Below are 14,568 nucleotides of genomic sequence, written 5' to 3' on the forward strand. Positions count from 1 at the left end.
AGGGATCCTTCCACTAGACCAGGCTGACATTTTGCACATTGTTTGCTATCCTTGTAGAAAAAGCAAAAAAAAAGGTAGGACAGTCACAGTGGAACATTCCAGTCTGAAAAATGAATTTCTTTTTTCTTCTAAATACAAAGTATCCATACTCCCTAGGCAAGCCAGTTATAGGGGCTGGAACAAACAGAGTTAAAAACAATAGTAAGATTTCCTGTACAAAAGTCTCCTAAAGTAGCTAAAATTTCTTATTTCAAGACACTTGAGAAATCCCTTGTGTTTTGCTTCAAAACTCATGTGACATAGACCCTTAATTTTAGTGTGCAATTTCACTTAGAGAGTCAGAACCTTAATGGTCTGGTTGTAGCACTCACCCTGCCTCAGTGAGAAGGGCACAGGTGATCCAAATGCACAGACAGCTGCCAAAATCAGCAATGCCAAATCTTACAGCTCTGTCTCCACACACCCAAGGGAGAGTGTTAAAATTACTCTATTGGAGATATTTTCTAGTCCCACTTTACAGCTCCATCTCTTATTAGCTGTTAATAACACACTTCAACATTACAAGCTGTCTACACACTCTGATCTAGCTTTGTATTCTAATGTTTCAAATTTAAACCCATGGAAACCTGAGCTTATTTTATGATTATTCCTCAGATATTCAGGCCTTAATGAACGCAAGTAAATGCACTGAGAACTTTCAGTCTCACAGGGGTGACAAAACTGACAGGAGGTAAAGCTCAAATCAACACACCATCCCTTGAAATGTCCTGTGTGGAATTCATGGGAAGGCTTTGTGGTTATTCTTAGTCAGAAAACAGAACCAGAAATTGAAATAAGAGTCTTCCTTGTTTACAAATAATCCCAAGAGCCTCCAAAATCCCTCCTGAGCCCCAGGGAAACCATGAGAGCAACACTCTGCAATCACAACTCTCTGTTCTGGCTGCTCAGAGACCACCTTCAGAAATTCAACTAACTCAGAAGAGAAAAGCAAAGACTTTGGGTAAAAAACCTCCAAAACTTGTTTGTCTTTTTCTCCCTGTTGTACCATTTTGAAATGTTGGCTCCCATAAATATTCCACCCATTCTGCATTTACGCAGCGACCTAATTGTTCATTCTGCCAGCCTGCACGCAAGTGAAACAGACATCCAGACAATAAAATGAGAACATTTCCTCCAGAGACCTCTTAATGAGCAGTAATGAGCCTGTGGGTAGAGCTGCTCAGCACTTTCTTCTCCCACTTGCCTGCCTCTAAGTTTAAAAGCACATTCTAGAATGGTCAGAACAAGGATTCTTATGGAACATAAATCAATCAGGACCAGCAGCTCAAGTTTCTGAGACAGACTTGGAAATTTGGCTTTCATATCTTGCACACCCTGGCTTTGAAAATAGGTTTTAATCCCTGACAATACCTGTCCCTGAATGATGGTGCCATTTAACTTCTTTGTTACCTCCTGGGAAGGGCCTTTGGAGATATTTCTTCAATATTTAACCATTTCCACTCTCTTTCTGAGGACCAAACTAAGTCAGAACAACTGATTTCTTCTGCCCTTGATTCTCCCACCCCCTGACAGAATCACAGAATCCTTAAGGTTTGAAAAGACCTCTCAGATAATCAAATCCAGCCATCAAGCACCACCATTTCCACCATTAAACCATGTCCTCAAGTGCCATATCCACACATTTTTGACACTTTCAGGGACGGTGACTCACCATGACTATCTGTTCCAATGTTTTAAAACCCTTTCAGTGAAAAAAATCTTCCCTAGTATCTAATCTAAGCCTCTCCTAAGGCACTATTTTGCCTTTTTTTTGCCATGTCCTAAGAACATGTGGAAAAAAGTCCCAAAAATTCTTCCTAAGTGGTTCTGATATTGCTCTGGCTGTTTATAAATAAACTCCTAAAAAAACATTTCTCAAGATCCATCTGCCTTCTGGTTTACCTAAAACTCCCTGCAGTTTGTGAAGCACTACAGTGATTTATGCTGCAGAGTCTATTCCCCTAAAGGACTCCACATGAGGGTTTCTCTCTCCATTCATCCTTTCCTTCAGCATCTATTCCAAGTGCTACTTAAAATTCATTCAGCCTTCTCAGGTGCTTATCTCATTCTCAGCCATCCCCAGCTGTTAAATGAGAAAACAGACCCTAATTAATCCCTCTGACATCTATGCTTTAACCTAAAGCTTTTGGCCTGCTATCCATAAGGATAACTTCTACACTCCTGTGCCCATCTCCTGAATTTGCAGGTTTTCTTGGAAGTTTATGGAATCACCTGGCTGCAGATGCTGCAAACTGTGGGAATTATTTAGAGACAGGAACAAAAGAGAAAGTGGGAATGTCACAACCTGGCAGATTACAGGGGAATGGCCATCTTCTGTGTTCCCATTATTTGCACTCATTCAGATTGCAGGATGCCTTGTATCTCCATTTAAAAGAAAACAAAATGTACATTTGCTTTCCAATCAGTATCTGAAAATATCCAAGAGAGGCAATAATGCTAAAAAAATCTAGGTTAACATTAAAGACTGTAAAGAAAGACTGGTTACCTAAACATGGATTAGGCACTTAATCTTTGGAGAAGTTACTCTGAACAAACCTGGGCTGTCCATACAAGACACCAAAGTATTCCAATGGCTTTGGAGATACTAGTCACATACTTAAATATAAGGCCCTTGATTAACTATTCCACGTGTTGGTAGTAGGATTTAGAAGCTCCCATATCAAGTCCTACTGCAGGAATGTAAGGATGAAAAAACCTCACGCTATTAAAAGCATTATTTGCTCAGGGACATATATAGCTTTCCCATTTCACAGAGCTAATATTGGAAAATCAGACAGCTGGCTGTCTCTGTTTGGTACTGCTGGCAGACTCTTGGATACAGTGGTCTGAAGAAGGCACCAGGAGGTGGGAGAGGGGGGAGGAATGAAAGGAACAGTCTTCCTGCCACAGCTTGCCAAGAAAATAAAAATGTGTGAGACCATGTGTTAATGAATATCCCCACAGATGAGCAAGCACTGGTGATTTTGGTAAGGCAAAGATTTTGCAACTAAAATGTCATTCACAATGGAGATAACGATGATTATCATCAAAATCCCAGACAAGAAACTTCCACATGCATGTGTAAAGTAATGCCTCCTATTCCTCTCCAATCCTACAACAAATACACAGCAGAATTGAAATTTGAGGCTATTTCAATCACAAATCCAAATGGATTATTTTAAACCTGGTATCATCTATCTCTACTTCACTACAACTATTAATAAAACATTTATTTTCAAGAAAAAGGATCAAACCATAATTTCATGAGATCTCATTTATAATTTCCCATTTCATCTCCACATCACTTTGCCCTTTAAATTACTGTAAGATGGAGAGTTCTGTGGGTTCTCTGGGAGGTTCTTCCTAACACCTGGCACTTGCTTTCACTATGAGGTACCATCCCTAAGTGTACCTCAGAAAACTCTCCCTTCTCTCCTCCGTCTTTCCTCTCCCAGACTAAATAACTTTTCCTCCAAGTTCCCGTTTCCCTAACCCATTGCAACAGCACCTGACCTTTCTCTTTGGAGCCAAAGGTGCATTTTGAGACACCTCTAGACCCACCAGTCCTTTCCTTAGGCTGAGGGCTCCTGGATCTCCTTCCTGCTCACTGCTCTTTCTCAAGGTTAAGAGAGTACAAGCCCCTGATTTCAGTGGGGTCAAAGCATGGCTGTAACAGCAACAAACTGTTCCAATCACAGCAGGACTTTTTTCCAACTCCAGGTATTTCTGCTCATCAGCTAAGAAACACAAAAACAAACCAGAAATTCTGGGATTTTTCTTTCCTGGCTCTGCCTTTGTCCTGGTGAGCCAGTCCCCTCCATCCCCAGAGCTTTGCTTCTTTTTCTGTTCAAACAAGGACAAAAATAGATGCTCCACACAAAGAGAAAATAAGGCAAAATTTAGAAGTGTAAAGATTTTTAAAGAAACTTTGTATTAGAGGAGGGAAAAAACTGATTACCACCAAATAGGGCTTCAAGCAACCTCCATGTCCAGAAGAGTTTATCACAGTCTTGCCTCCTAAGAAGTACTTCCCAGAAATATTATCCCCTTGCTGTTGGCACAGGTGTTCAGAGACTGTTGTAGATGACTTTGGACTTCTCATCAATTCAACCATCTGAGATAAATTTAGGTACCAGGAATGAAAAAAGGACCTCTCTATGAAGTGTTTAAAATCTGGTGACTAATTGACTTGACAGAGAAATATCTTCCCATCACTTGACTTGTATAGAAAGGACAAGATAAGCACAAAGGGTTTTCCTTCAAGAACATATTTTATGGGTGGTTTCTACCTTTCTTCTTCTGATCTTTTGCAATTACCAAAAAATAATGTAACTACCTAGGAACAGAATATGGCATTTTTACATGGAGGCACACTGAAGAGGAACTTTCATGAAACATTTTCATGACTGTAAGCAACAGGCATAGTACTGTACATTTGTTTGATCAAAGATGAAGGAAGCTTTTATCAAAGTAAATTATTGCTTCAATTCCAGCTTTTTATTCCTAATAGTCTAAGTCAGTTGGATTCAGAGATGTCTTCAGGACTGAATCCAGGAAAGATTATTAGCTGCCTCTAAAATGCAGGGGACACTGGAAAGCAAATTTAAGCCCACTCAAACTCCATGGGAACCTAATAAACAGCAGTGATATTTAACTGGCATTTCCAAGCTGAGAGGCAGAATCATTGCATTTGTTAGTCTTTAGTCTCATTCCTTCATCATGGTTTAGTGCAAGACACTGGATGCAGCAAAAACTTGTCAAATATCACAGAGATCAAAAAGGTGAATTAATTTACTGAAAGGAAAGCACTCCCATTCAGTGGTGGAAGTTCAAACTTCCACACAGGCCATGGACACACAGCTCATGGATAAAATATTCCCTAAAAATCATCAGCTGGTCTGAAACTCTCTGAATGCTGGGAAACATCTGTTTGGAGTACTATATCCCTGTTATTGATGATATAAGTGTGCATAGGTTAGGCAGACAAGCAGACATGGCACTAGAAAGGAACACTGCTGCAAACAGCATCTGACTGCAGATTTAATTAGGAGCTCAGAGAAATTATTATTGTATGACATTTGCAAGAGCTGTTGAAGATAAATTCATAAAATTGGCTTCTCCTAAACAGCCCAGATCCAGTGACTTTAGAAACAGATAACAATCCACATCCTCAAACTCTTTGTGTTTCCTAGTTAAAATTCTTATGCCATTGATCAAAAATCAGCACTGCCTCTTGAACATTTTATGTTCACTGACTCATCCCTCTCCACAGTTGTAGACAAGGGTTCAGAATATGGAAACAACCTCTGTAAGTGACATAACCTTGCCAATTTTCCCAGAGTCTTAAGAATGGCTGTAGGCACATCACAGCTACTGCTACTGCACTGCCTCTTTCTTAGGAGGGACTTAGAGCAGCTAGACTTGGAAAGAAAATAAATAATATACAAAACACAAAATAATCCTCTGCCTACAAAGATGGAGCCAAGCTGAGTAGGATGGTAGGGGAATGAACTAGAAACATCAAAGATGTGGGATTGCAGTCCCACAGCAACACTCAGGGCTAGAGGGTGGGAGAGGTCACCTCGGCCCCAGGAGCACCCTTATGCAACATTTCAGTCCCAACTCCAACCCTAACACAGGCTTTGACAGAAAGGTTATGCTTTGAATGCAAAGTGGGAAAAGGTGTTTCACACAGGAGGGAAGGACTGTGAGTTCCAGTATTAACTGAAGAGAGACATCTGAAAACTGAAAAGTTTTAGACAAAAAAAGAAACTGGGACAGTGAACACGCATCCTCTTACACTGGAAAATTTCTGCCACAGTACATCTGTTGTCAGTTCTCCTGTATTACACTAACTGAAGTTAGGGTAGGACACTCAAACCCAAATGAGAATAGAGCAGAATATTTCACAAGTGGAAACTGTACTACCTTTCAGAAGGACGGTGGAGCCACAACCAACACCCCGAAGGCTCCAAGCAGCAGCTCTGTTCTGTCCCTCAGCCCAGCCTCTTGTGCCCTCCTGCTGCTGCTGCTGCAGTGCCCCTGTGTGCCCTGTGCCCTCCATGGCTCGTTCTTGTTAATGCTGCTCACCTGTGCTGCACAGCTGGAGTCAATTGGGGATGATTGGGCACAGCCCCAGCCCAATCACCACACACTCTGTGCCTACAACACCTGCAGGGTCTCATTTCCTGCTGAAAACAGACACGGAACTTCATCTCTGAGTTTTGCAAAAAGCAATGTTTAGAAGTTATTTTATTTTAAAGTTAGGTACTCCTAAATTAAAATTGTGACTCTTCCATCCTAAGGTGCTAAATCAATAGGGAAATGGTGCCATCTCTGCAATAACTGCTGCCAACAATTATTTTTTAAAGACACTAATTCTGGTTTTAGAAGCTCACAGAAAATTGCTTCCACATCCCTGGTATGAAAACTTTGCCCCACTCAACATGCAACACCATAAATTATCTGGTAAGGGTAAATCCTTTAGAAGCCATGAATGGTGCTGCAGGGCCAATTCACTAAACCTGCCATAAGACACTTGAGAGATAATGGAGATGTCAGGCCTCATCAATATCAACATACTTCAAGTAAGGACAAGAGGAGAGGGGAAGAATGGCAATGAATAATCCCCTTATGTGACACTAGAGATAACACTCAGCTTAGAAACAGATTCATCAGTCACAAATATGAATGTCTTTGAATTTCATCAAAAGTATAAGTAACCTTAACTCCTAAAAAAGCTTCTTTCCATAGGAGTGATGACAGAGTTGTAGGTTTTTTTTTTCCATTTTAACTTTCAAGATCTAACTTTTCTTTCCCCACTCTAACTTAACACACAGGAGATAAAATAATTACTTTGGGCAGCACACAGGAAACATGAGTCAATTATTTTAAAAAAATTAAAATGTTTCTTCCTGACCAGGCAGAGGAAGCAAAGCCTCAAAGGAGGCTCCTGCCAATTTTCAGTGCTCTGAATTTGTTCTCTGTGTTATTCTCAGTTACTGGGTATCTATCTCCCCCTAATCAATGCACGTGCACATACATTCCACAATGCTCTCTCATCCAGGGTCTTGCATCACAGTAACTGTCCACTCACTTTGAAAACTGACATTAATCACAATCTTGTTTCCTTGCTCTCTTTTTTCCCATTTCCCACCCCCCTCCACTCCTCCTTGAGCTATCCACCCCTCACAAAGCAGCATCTCACTCTCTCCATCTGCTTCCTCAACCCTCTCCTCATTCCATCCTTCCCCCTTGCTGGAGCACTCTGTGGTCTCTCCAGTGTGGCTCCACAGTCTCCTCCAAGCATCACTAACACTCTTCCCTTTTCTGTTCAAAAATAGTAACTACAGTCAGCTTCCTACTCCAGACCTAGATAGAGGGGAGGGTGTCAAACAAACACACCTGAGTTAAATAATCCTGTCCTGCAAACTGCAAAGCCCTCTGAAAGGCTGTGTTTCACCCTGCTCCTCTTCATTTCATCCCAAATGCCATGGCCAAACTGATCTTTCCTTGATGGGATGTTCTGGCCATTTCATTCCACTTCTGCAATCACTTAGCCATCTACATACCCCAGCACTTTCAGATTCCCTGTCTTCAGCTCCACTGCCCTGGGTAACTCCCTGGTTTTGCCTGGCACCTGGTGCCATCCCCTGCCAGTTCTGCTTGGTTTTTTGATCTCATCCCACAAGCATTTCTGTGCCTTCCCCTACTCAAGCACTCTCTGCCTGCAATCAGCTCTTGAAGCTCATTGTTATTATTATTATTCCATCTCCCTCTTGCTTGTCCTCTGTGCTCTACTCTGTCAAAGACTGTCATCTCTTCCACACACTCAACTACAGACCCCTCCAATGCCTGAAAGGGAGGAAAAATATTACATTCAAATACCATCAAACATCCATTTCCAAGCCAGTGCCTTTCTTTTTAAAACACCTGGCTTTCTACCATGCATTTAATTGCCCTGCTTTGCTTCCTTTCACAATCCTTCACCTGCCAGTACTCACATTATACATTTCTTTGTGCTTAATCATTTCCTGCTCATCCCCTTGGCTCATATTTTCTCTCTTGTGTTTTTCAGTGAACATGGCAGGTTACTACCAGATCTTGTTCTGCCTGAGAACAACCTACCTCATTCCAGAGGATAAACAAAGAACATGGCAATTAAAATTCAGGAAGACAAAATCAGAGAGATAGCACTGACATTTTTTTCCCCACTCGCTCTTCCCTACTCTCATCAGCGCTTGACATTTGGAAAATTTCAACCAACTCTAATAAACAACACAAATTTGTCCCAGTTTCCTAAGAAAGCAAAGCTTGTATGATCACACCCTGCCAAGCAGTTCCATCCTTACCCCTTCTGTAAGTCAGTATCAAACAAATGACGCAAGGGCAGTGGGACTCAGAGGTGATCTGTGCTGGAACCAAGAGCAACCCAAACCAGCATCTCAGGGACTGTGGGATGCAGCAGGAGCTGGCCTGGCCAGCAGAGCAGTGTGGGGCACCCACCACCACAGCCCTGCCTTAGCTCCCTGCTGACACTGAAAGCCTCTGAGGGGTTCAGCTTTCATTATCTCCCCTGACACCAAACCATTGCCTGCTGCACCTTTCCCAGATCCCCTTCCAGGATCACATTATTAGGAACACAACTCTGATGCACTAGTTTCTATAACACTGATGAAGCATTTTTCTTTTTGCCTACCCCAACCAGAAAAGGAAAAATCTGCTCTCTACCTTTTTTGAATTATACTGGGGTTTGCAGTCACCAGTTGGGTTTTGGATCCAACGTCCTTGCTGTATTCACTGGATAGAGGAGGAAGGTTGCACCTGCACACAAAGACAGCCAAGATTTTAGATGACATTCAGAACTGATAGGCTTCAGAAAATGCAAAAACAATGAATTACTGGACCAAGCTATAATTACTCCCTACTGTACCACACCTAGAAGCATTTTTGTACCAGATTGTGAGGAAATAGAGACATAAAACCTTTTGCAGAGATGAGATCTGTGTAGCTGCTGAGGAAAACATGCATGCACTTGACATTTCTGAGAGGCTGAAAGGCTGTGGAAGAGCCTGTTACTACCTATAGAAGAACTTTTTTTAAAAATCCCAACTCCTTAAAAGTTCTGGTTTTTCACACTGTTTTGTCTAGTTTACCAGTATCAGGCTTCAGATTGATATTACCACTCTGTGGTATTGCAGGCATTATCTAAAACTGGCATTTTTAATATTGCACTCTGGGGTACCATCATCTTATAGAATTTACTGAGAAAACACAGAATTAAAAAATCATCTGGTTTTTTAGACACGTGTATCTCAGCTCTGCTCACAATCTTGTTCTGGTGGGCAGGGTGATGATGGAATAAAGCCAAAGCAATTGAGCAAATTTACTTTGGGAGGCAGAGAATCAAGACTCAATAAACCAGAAGTAGAGGGAAACATCCACACAGTGAATAGTCCTAAAAACTCCTTTGTAAAGACCTAGGAGAAGGAGGAAGGTGCAGGAGATAAAAATGAAGATACATTCAAACAGTGTCCAAGCCTGTGCACTGCCCCAAAAATTAGTCAGGAGAAATCTACTCAATACATAAAAATTGCACTAAAAACTGGTTTCCAAACATTGTTAATTTCAGATTTCTGCTTTAAAACAAAGACATAAAGAGTATTTGGAATGCTTAAAAGGCAAAAATGAAATCACGATTCTCAAAGACAAGCAGAATTTGGATTTTTTTTTTTTTCAGAGAAATGCTTTTAGGTGTTTTAGGTGTTGTTGGGGTTTTCTCTCTGCAGTTTTTGTTAAGTCGGAAGAAACCCAACAAACCAACCCAAAACCAGGCAACCAACAACAAAACAACCCCAACCAAAACCACAGTGGTGCTCTATCGGCCTCTCTCTGCATGCAAATGCCAGCTCTCAAACCCTTCAATTCTCATCATCAAGCAATGCCAAGGAAAGGGACAGCCATGTTCTAACTACATGAAACATAATGAATTAAATCACATTCACTGAGAAACGCAGAATTTCCAGGAACATTTTCTCATTTTCATGACCGTAAGACTCGTTACAGTCATGAAAATATATACAACTTGTTAAGATGTGCACAATGTATTGAGATTTCAGCCAGGAAACAGCTTCTAGTTCACTGTACCACAAAATAAGAGAAGGTAGAGAAATTCAAAAAAAGACAGAAAAAGCAATCAAAATAAGAGGTTTCAGAAACTGCAGTCATTGATGAGAAGGGGAATGGGAAAGGGAAAGGCCAGAAGCTAAGGGAAATTTTAATTCTCAAACAAATTATAAAATCTTAACAAGAAAAAGTAAAATAAAAGTCAAACAAATATTTGTGAAGGAAGATTTATAGCTGATTTGCCTAGGGTAGGGAGGTGGCACAATACCTCTGGCAGATCACACTTTAATGCTCCCTGCTTTGAATAAACACAAGCTCATAGGGCACGCTTTTAAAAACCATTTTTGGTTCAATTTAAAAGCACTATGGAGAACTAAGAGCTCACCCCAGCTTTTATCATCTCAGCATCTAGATCATGACAGTTCTTTCATAAGCCAGTCACAGATGTATTATTCCAACACTTCATCTGTAAGTCTGATTCCCCCCTTACAGTGCAGGAAACATTAGGCAATGGGCTGAGTATCCACAGGAAACTGCAGGAAATCTGTTACCTGACCTTCCCAATTATTTTCTTGGATTGGTCAGCAGAGTGCTGAGTGTTCTGCAGGTGAGGAACACACTGAAGCACAAAACTCATACTAAGAAATTTTATTTTTATTTCTCTTACTGTTCTATCTGGTACTGAGAAGTAAGAGAAATAAACTTACTGAGAAGTAAGTACACAAAAAATAGAGTTAAAGACATGGCTTAGGACTACTAACCAACACTTTTCTCTTAAAACAAGCATTAGCAGGTAGGGAGTGGGGGAAAACTGTTTTTTTCTTAGAAATAAGAAATAGAAACTTGAAAATCAGAAGAAGAGCCCATTACAACCACAGTACCTAAACATGGAGACCACATGCACCTCTCTCATTGCATAGGCAGCTTGCTATGCCTGAGGGGCTGAAAACTGCTGCTCTTTTCATCCCTGTGTTGGAACAACTGTGTTGGTAGAAGATGCTCAGCGACCAGTTGAGTCTAAACTCATTAAATAACCTTAGCAATTACAACATATGAGTGCAGCCATCTTCTCTCACAGGCCAAAGCTTATGGAAATATACATAAGTGAAATAAAAATTCACATGAAATGAATTAACAAACAAGGGCAAAAGCTGGCAGGACATTTCACACTGCAGAAACGCTTTGAAGACATTGCACAAATTTCTTTTAAAAAATGAAAAGTGTTATGGAAGTCACTATTGTGCTCTTTCTCTCTCAGTTCTCAGATTATAGAAATGAGATTTAGAAAAGATCAAGTAAATTTTCCATAAAAATGATTTCATATCACTCATACAGCAGAGCCTGCAGGCAGCAAATGGGATTCTAGCAGGATTCTCCCCATCACTTATTTCTAAATCAAAACATATAATGGTTGCTTTATCCTCCCTGCAGAGAAGGAGGGTTTTATGATCAAGCTAAAATAGCTGCTGTTTTGTTGGCTTTTTTTTTTAAAAACTTCTGTTGTTTCTGTAACTCGTTGCTCCTATAGCATTTTAATTTCTAGAAAACACAGAATGCAAGAAACTGCATACACACTGCAGCCTCTGGTACTTAGTCCATGGAACACCTCAGGAGTTCTGCAGTAATGGCACTCAGAGTGCTGCTCTCCCCCTGTGCTTTACATCTTCTCTTCCCTAAGTGCTCCAAGTGTATGTTTGCCTTGAATTTGTTCTGTTTCTTTGCATTAACAGGCATTTATTAATGAAGGCATTTTTGGTCTTTGCAAACCAGAAATTACAGGAATGGTTTAGAGCAAATTTGTATAGTTTTATAATAAGCCATCAGGATGTAATAAGGAGACTTGTTCTAGTGGATGCTCATTATGCATCCATCAGAAACCCAAAGAAACTCCAGTTCTCATCTCTTTTGGAGCATTCCTCCAGTTTCTCCCCCACGACATTTCTCTTGTTCATGTTTATCAGGGAGGAACTAATTTCTGTCTTTCTTCCTTAAGGATCACAGACCTAGAAAGTGCCAAATTTAATCACAAAAGCAGGAGCTGGTTCAACATCCCTCCTGACAGATTCTTGTAAATTGAGGAAGGCTGGAGGGAAAGGAAATGTGAAGAATCACAAAAACCTCAAGGGAAGAACTTTGGCCTTTCCTCAGACAGCCACAGTTCAGTCTTGAGGGAAGGAAAACAAAGGAAGATTTTGGCTTGCAGCAGCTCAAGCCCTGCCCCCTAAACCAGCCCCTACTCATTCTGAGTTCCATGGGTTGCACAGATGGCATTTAGTTTCAGAGCACAGAGCAGGATGAAGCAGCCTGGCCACCAGTGCATAAATGATGAGCAGAGCAGCTCCTCAGCACCTCCCTGAGACCCTGCACAAGCCCTCACAATGTCACTGAGCAGCACCCTGTCCCCTCACCCCACATCCCCCTGCAGAACCAAGCCCAAACTCCTTTTTTGCCTCTCCTCACACTTTGACCCAAATTGCTTGTGTGAAGCATCCTGCAAAGGCAGGGCACCAAGGCAAGTGACCAGGGGTTAGTGCCAAGGGCACAGCTCTGGCAAGGCTGAGGCTGAGCAGTGGAAGGGGGGATAACGTGCCACGGAGGTGTCTGTCTTACCGCATGACAAAATCTGCTTGATCTATTTGTTTGCCGCAGCCGCTCTTCTTCAGGATCCCGCCGTTCCCCACCACGGAGCACTTCTTCAGTGGCAGCTGGAAGGGAGTAGCCTAGCAACACAAAACAGGACCAGTTTTACACAGGAGAAAAACATCTTTGTAGCAGCCACACCTGGAAAGCCCAGGGAGGTGTTAGGGCTCAACGTGACAGAAAGAAAAAGGGAGAATTAGGAGTGAAGGGAAGAAAAAGCACAGAAATGAGCTGGTAAGTACATGTAGAACCAGTCTGGTCCCCACTCCCCAAACCAGGATGCAACAAACCTGATACAGAAGATGATTTTCTGCAAAACCAAAACTGCCTGGTCCTGAGGCAGAGCTGGCCAAAATCAGGCAGCTCACAAACCTTCCAGGCAAGCTGCAAGGACACAGGGGAAACAAGGCAACCAGGAAAACACAACAAACAACCCATGAGAGTGATCCTCCTGAGCTGATATACAAAAGACACCTCTGAGGAAGAAAGGAAGGAACAGGGAATGCTGTGATGACAGAAGTGTACTGGGAATCTGGAGTCACCCTGGCTCTCTCCATGGCTGTGTTGCTGGGACAGGTCAATCCAGAGCCTTAGGCAAAAATATTTGGAGCTTGACAGCAGCTCCTCAAACAGCCAGTTGCCCAGACACATTACAAATTAGTATCAGCATAAATTAAAATTAGAAAGGGACCATTTTAGCTGAGGAGCTCTTGTAGCTGCTGAACAGGGCATGACAGTGCAAAGTCAAATGGTCATGGGATCCCATGCACCAAACACAGTAAGATATTAGATGTGCATCGTCCTCATTCCAGAGGATCTCAGACTATGGATGGGACATGTTCCTGTCTGCCAGAAGCCTCCTGTGAGCTTGGGGCAGCCATGTAAGCAGCACACAGCATTCAGAGCAGCCCAGCACATAAAAAAAAGGTGGTGAAGAGACAGGTGAATTTAAAGCAGTGTGATTTAGTTACAGATTGTGATTTGTCGACAATACAAGAGTTAATCTTCTCCTCAAGCAAAAACAATTGTGCAGAGATAATTTTTATTTATCAGAAACAATTTTTATTTATCAGACCTGCCAAAGCCTGACTGTGCAGCAGGGACAGGAGTTCGTGCACAGGCCTCAGAGAGCGAGGCTGCAGCAGCACAGAGCAGCTGTCTCTGGGTGGCCTCACTGGCATGGAGAGAGCAGCATCTGCCAGTGCTCACAGCTTCACCAGGCACTGCCACACAGAGCAAACACGGTCCAGAAAGCAGGGCCAGGATTACAGCACACACTCTGCATTGGTTACAACTTATTCCTGCTGCCTTATTTCTCTTCTTCCTAGATTTACTTGCTTCATCTACCTTTCTCTGCAAACTAGACTCTGTTCAGCTTGCATAAAGTAACAACTTGCTTTTTAATGAAAAAACTAACTTAAGATATGCTTAAGCAGAAAAGTAAATTTTAGTGTCCTGAGAGCCAGTCATGATAGCACAGCACAGAAGTACTGGATATGCAGCTGCTTTCTTGTCCTGCATCTGCCTTCTCAAGAAGATTTTTTAACTTAACAGTTACTGAAGCATATCTTGAGATTCAAAGACATCTCATCTCTGAGATGACCCTGATCAAATGAGAGCTCACATTCTCTGTAAAGGCACGGGGGTGGGAAGCAGAGGAAATGCAGACTAGATGTGTTCTATAAATAACAGTACCTTTCCTAAGGATACATCAAAGCTCCCTTCAAGACAGCTGGTTACACAAAGGCTGTGCCAAACCACAAA

General features: G+C 41.8%; 1 protein-coding gene across 1 annotated transcript in view; it reads right to left on the reverse strand.

Moving 5' to 3' along the window:
- The window catches only part of ST8SIA1 (ST8 alpha-N-acetyl-neuraminide alpha-2,8-sialyltransferase 1), a 107,016-nt gene that overhangs the window by 39,789 nt on the left and 52,659 nt on the right, over positions 1 to 14,568 (reverse strand). The window contains exons 3-4 of the mRNA XM_071417986.1: positions 12,775 to 12,884; positions 8,770 to 8,862 (exon numbers count right to left, since the gene is read on the reverse strand). Of these exons, the coding sequence (XP_071274087.1) occupies positions 8,770 to 8,862; positions 12,775 to 12,884 (203 nt within the window). The remainder of the gene's footprint in view (positions 1 to 8,769; positions 8,863 to 12,774; positions 12,885 to 14,568) is intronic.

The sequence above is a fragment of the Agelaius tricolor genome, unplaced genomic scaffold (assembly GCF_023055355.1).
Source record: "Agelaius tricolor isolate 1412-34295 unplaced genomic scaffold, bAgeTri1.0.p SCAF_72, whole genome shotgun sequence".
Taxonomy (NCBI): Eukaryota; Metazoa; Chordata; class Aves; order Passeriformes; family Icteridae; genus Agelaius; species Agelaius tricolor.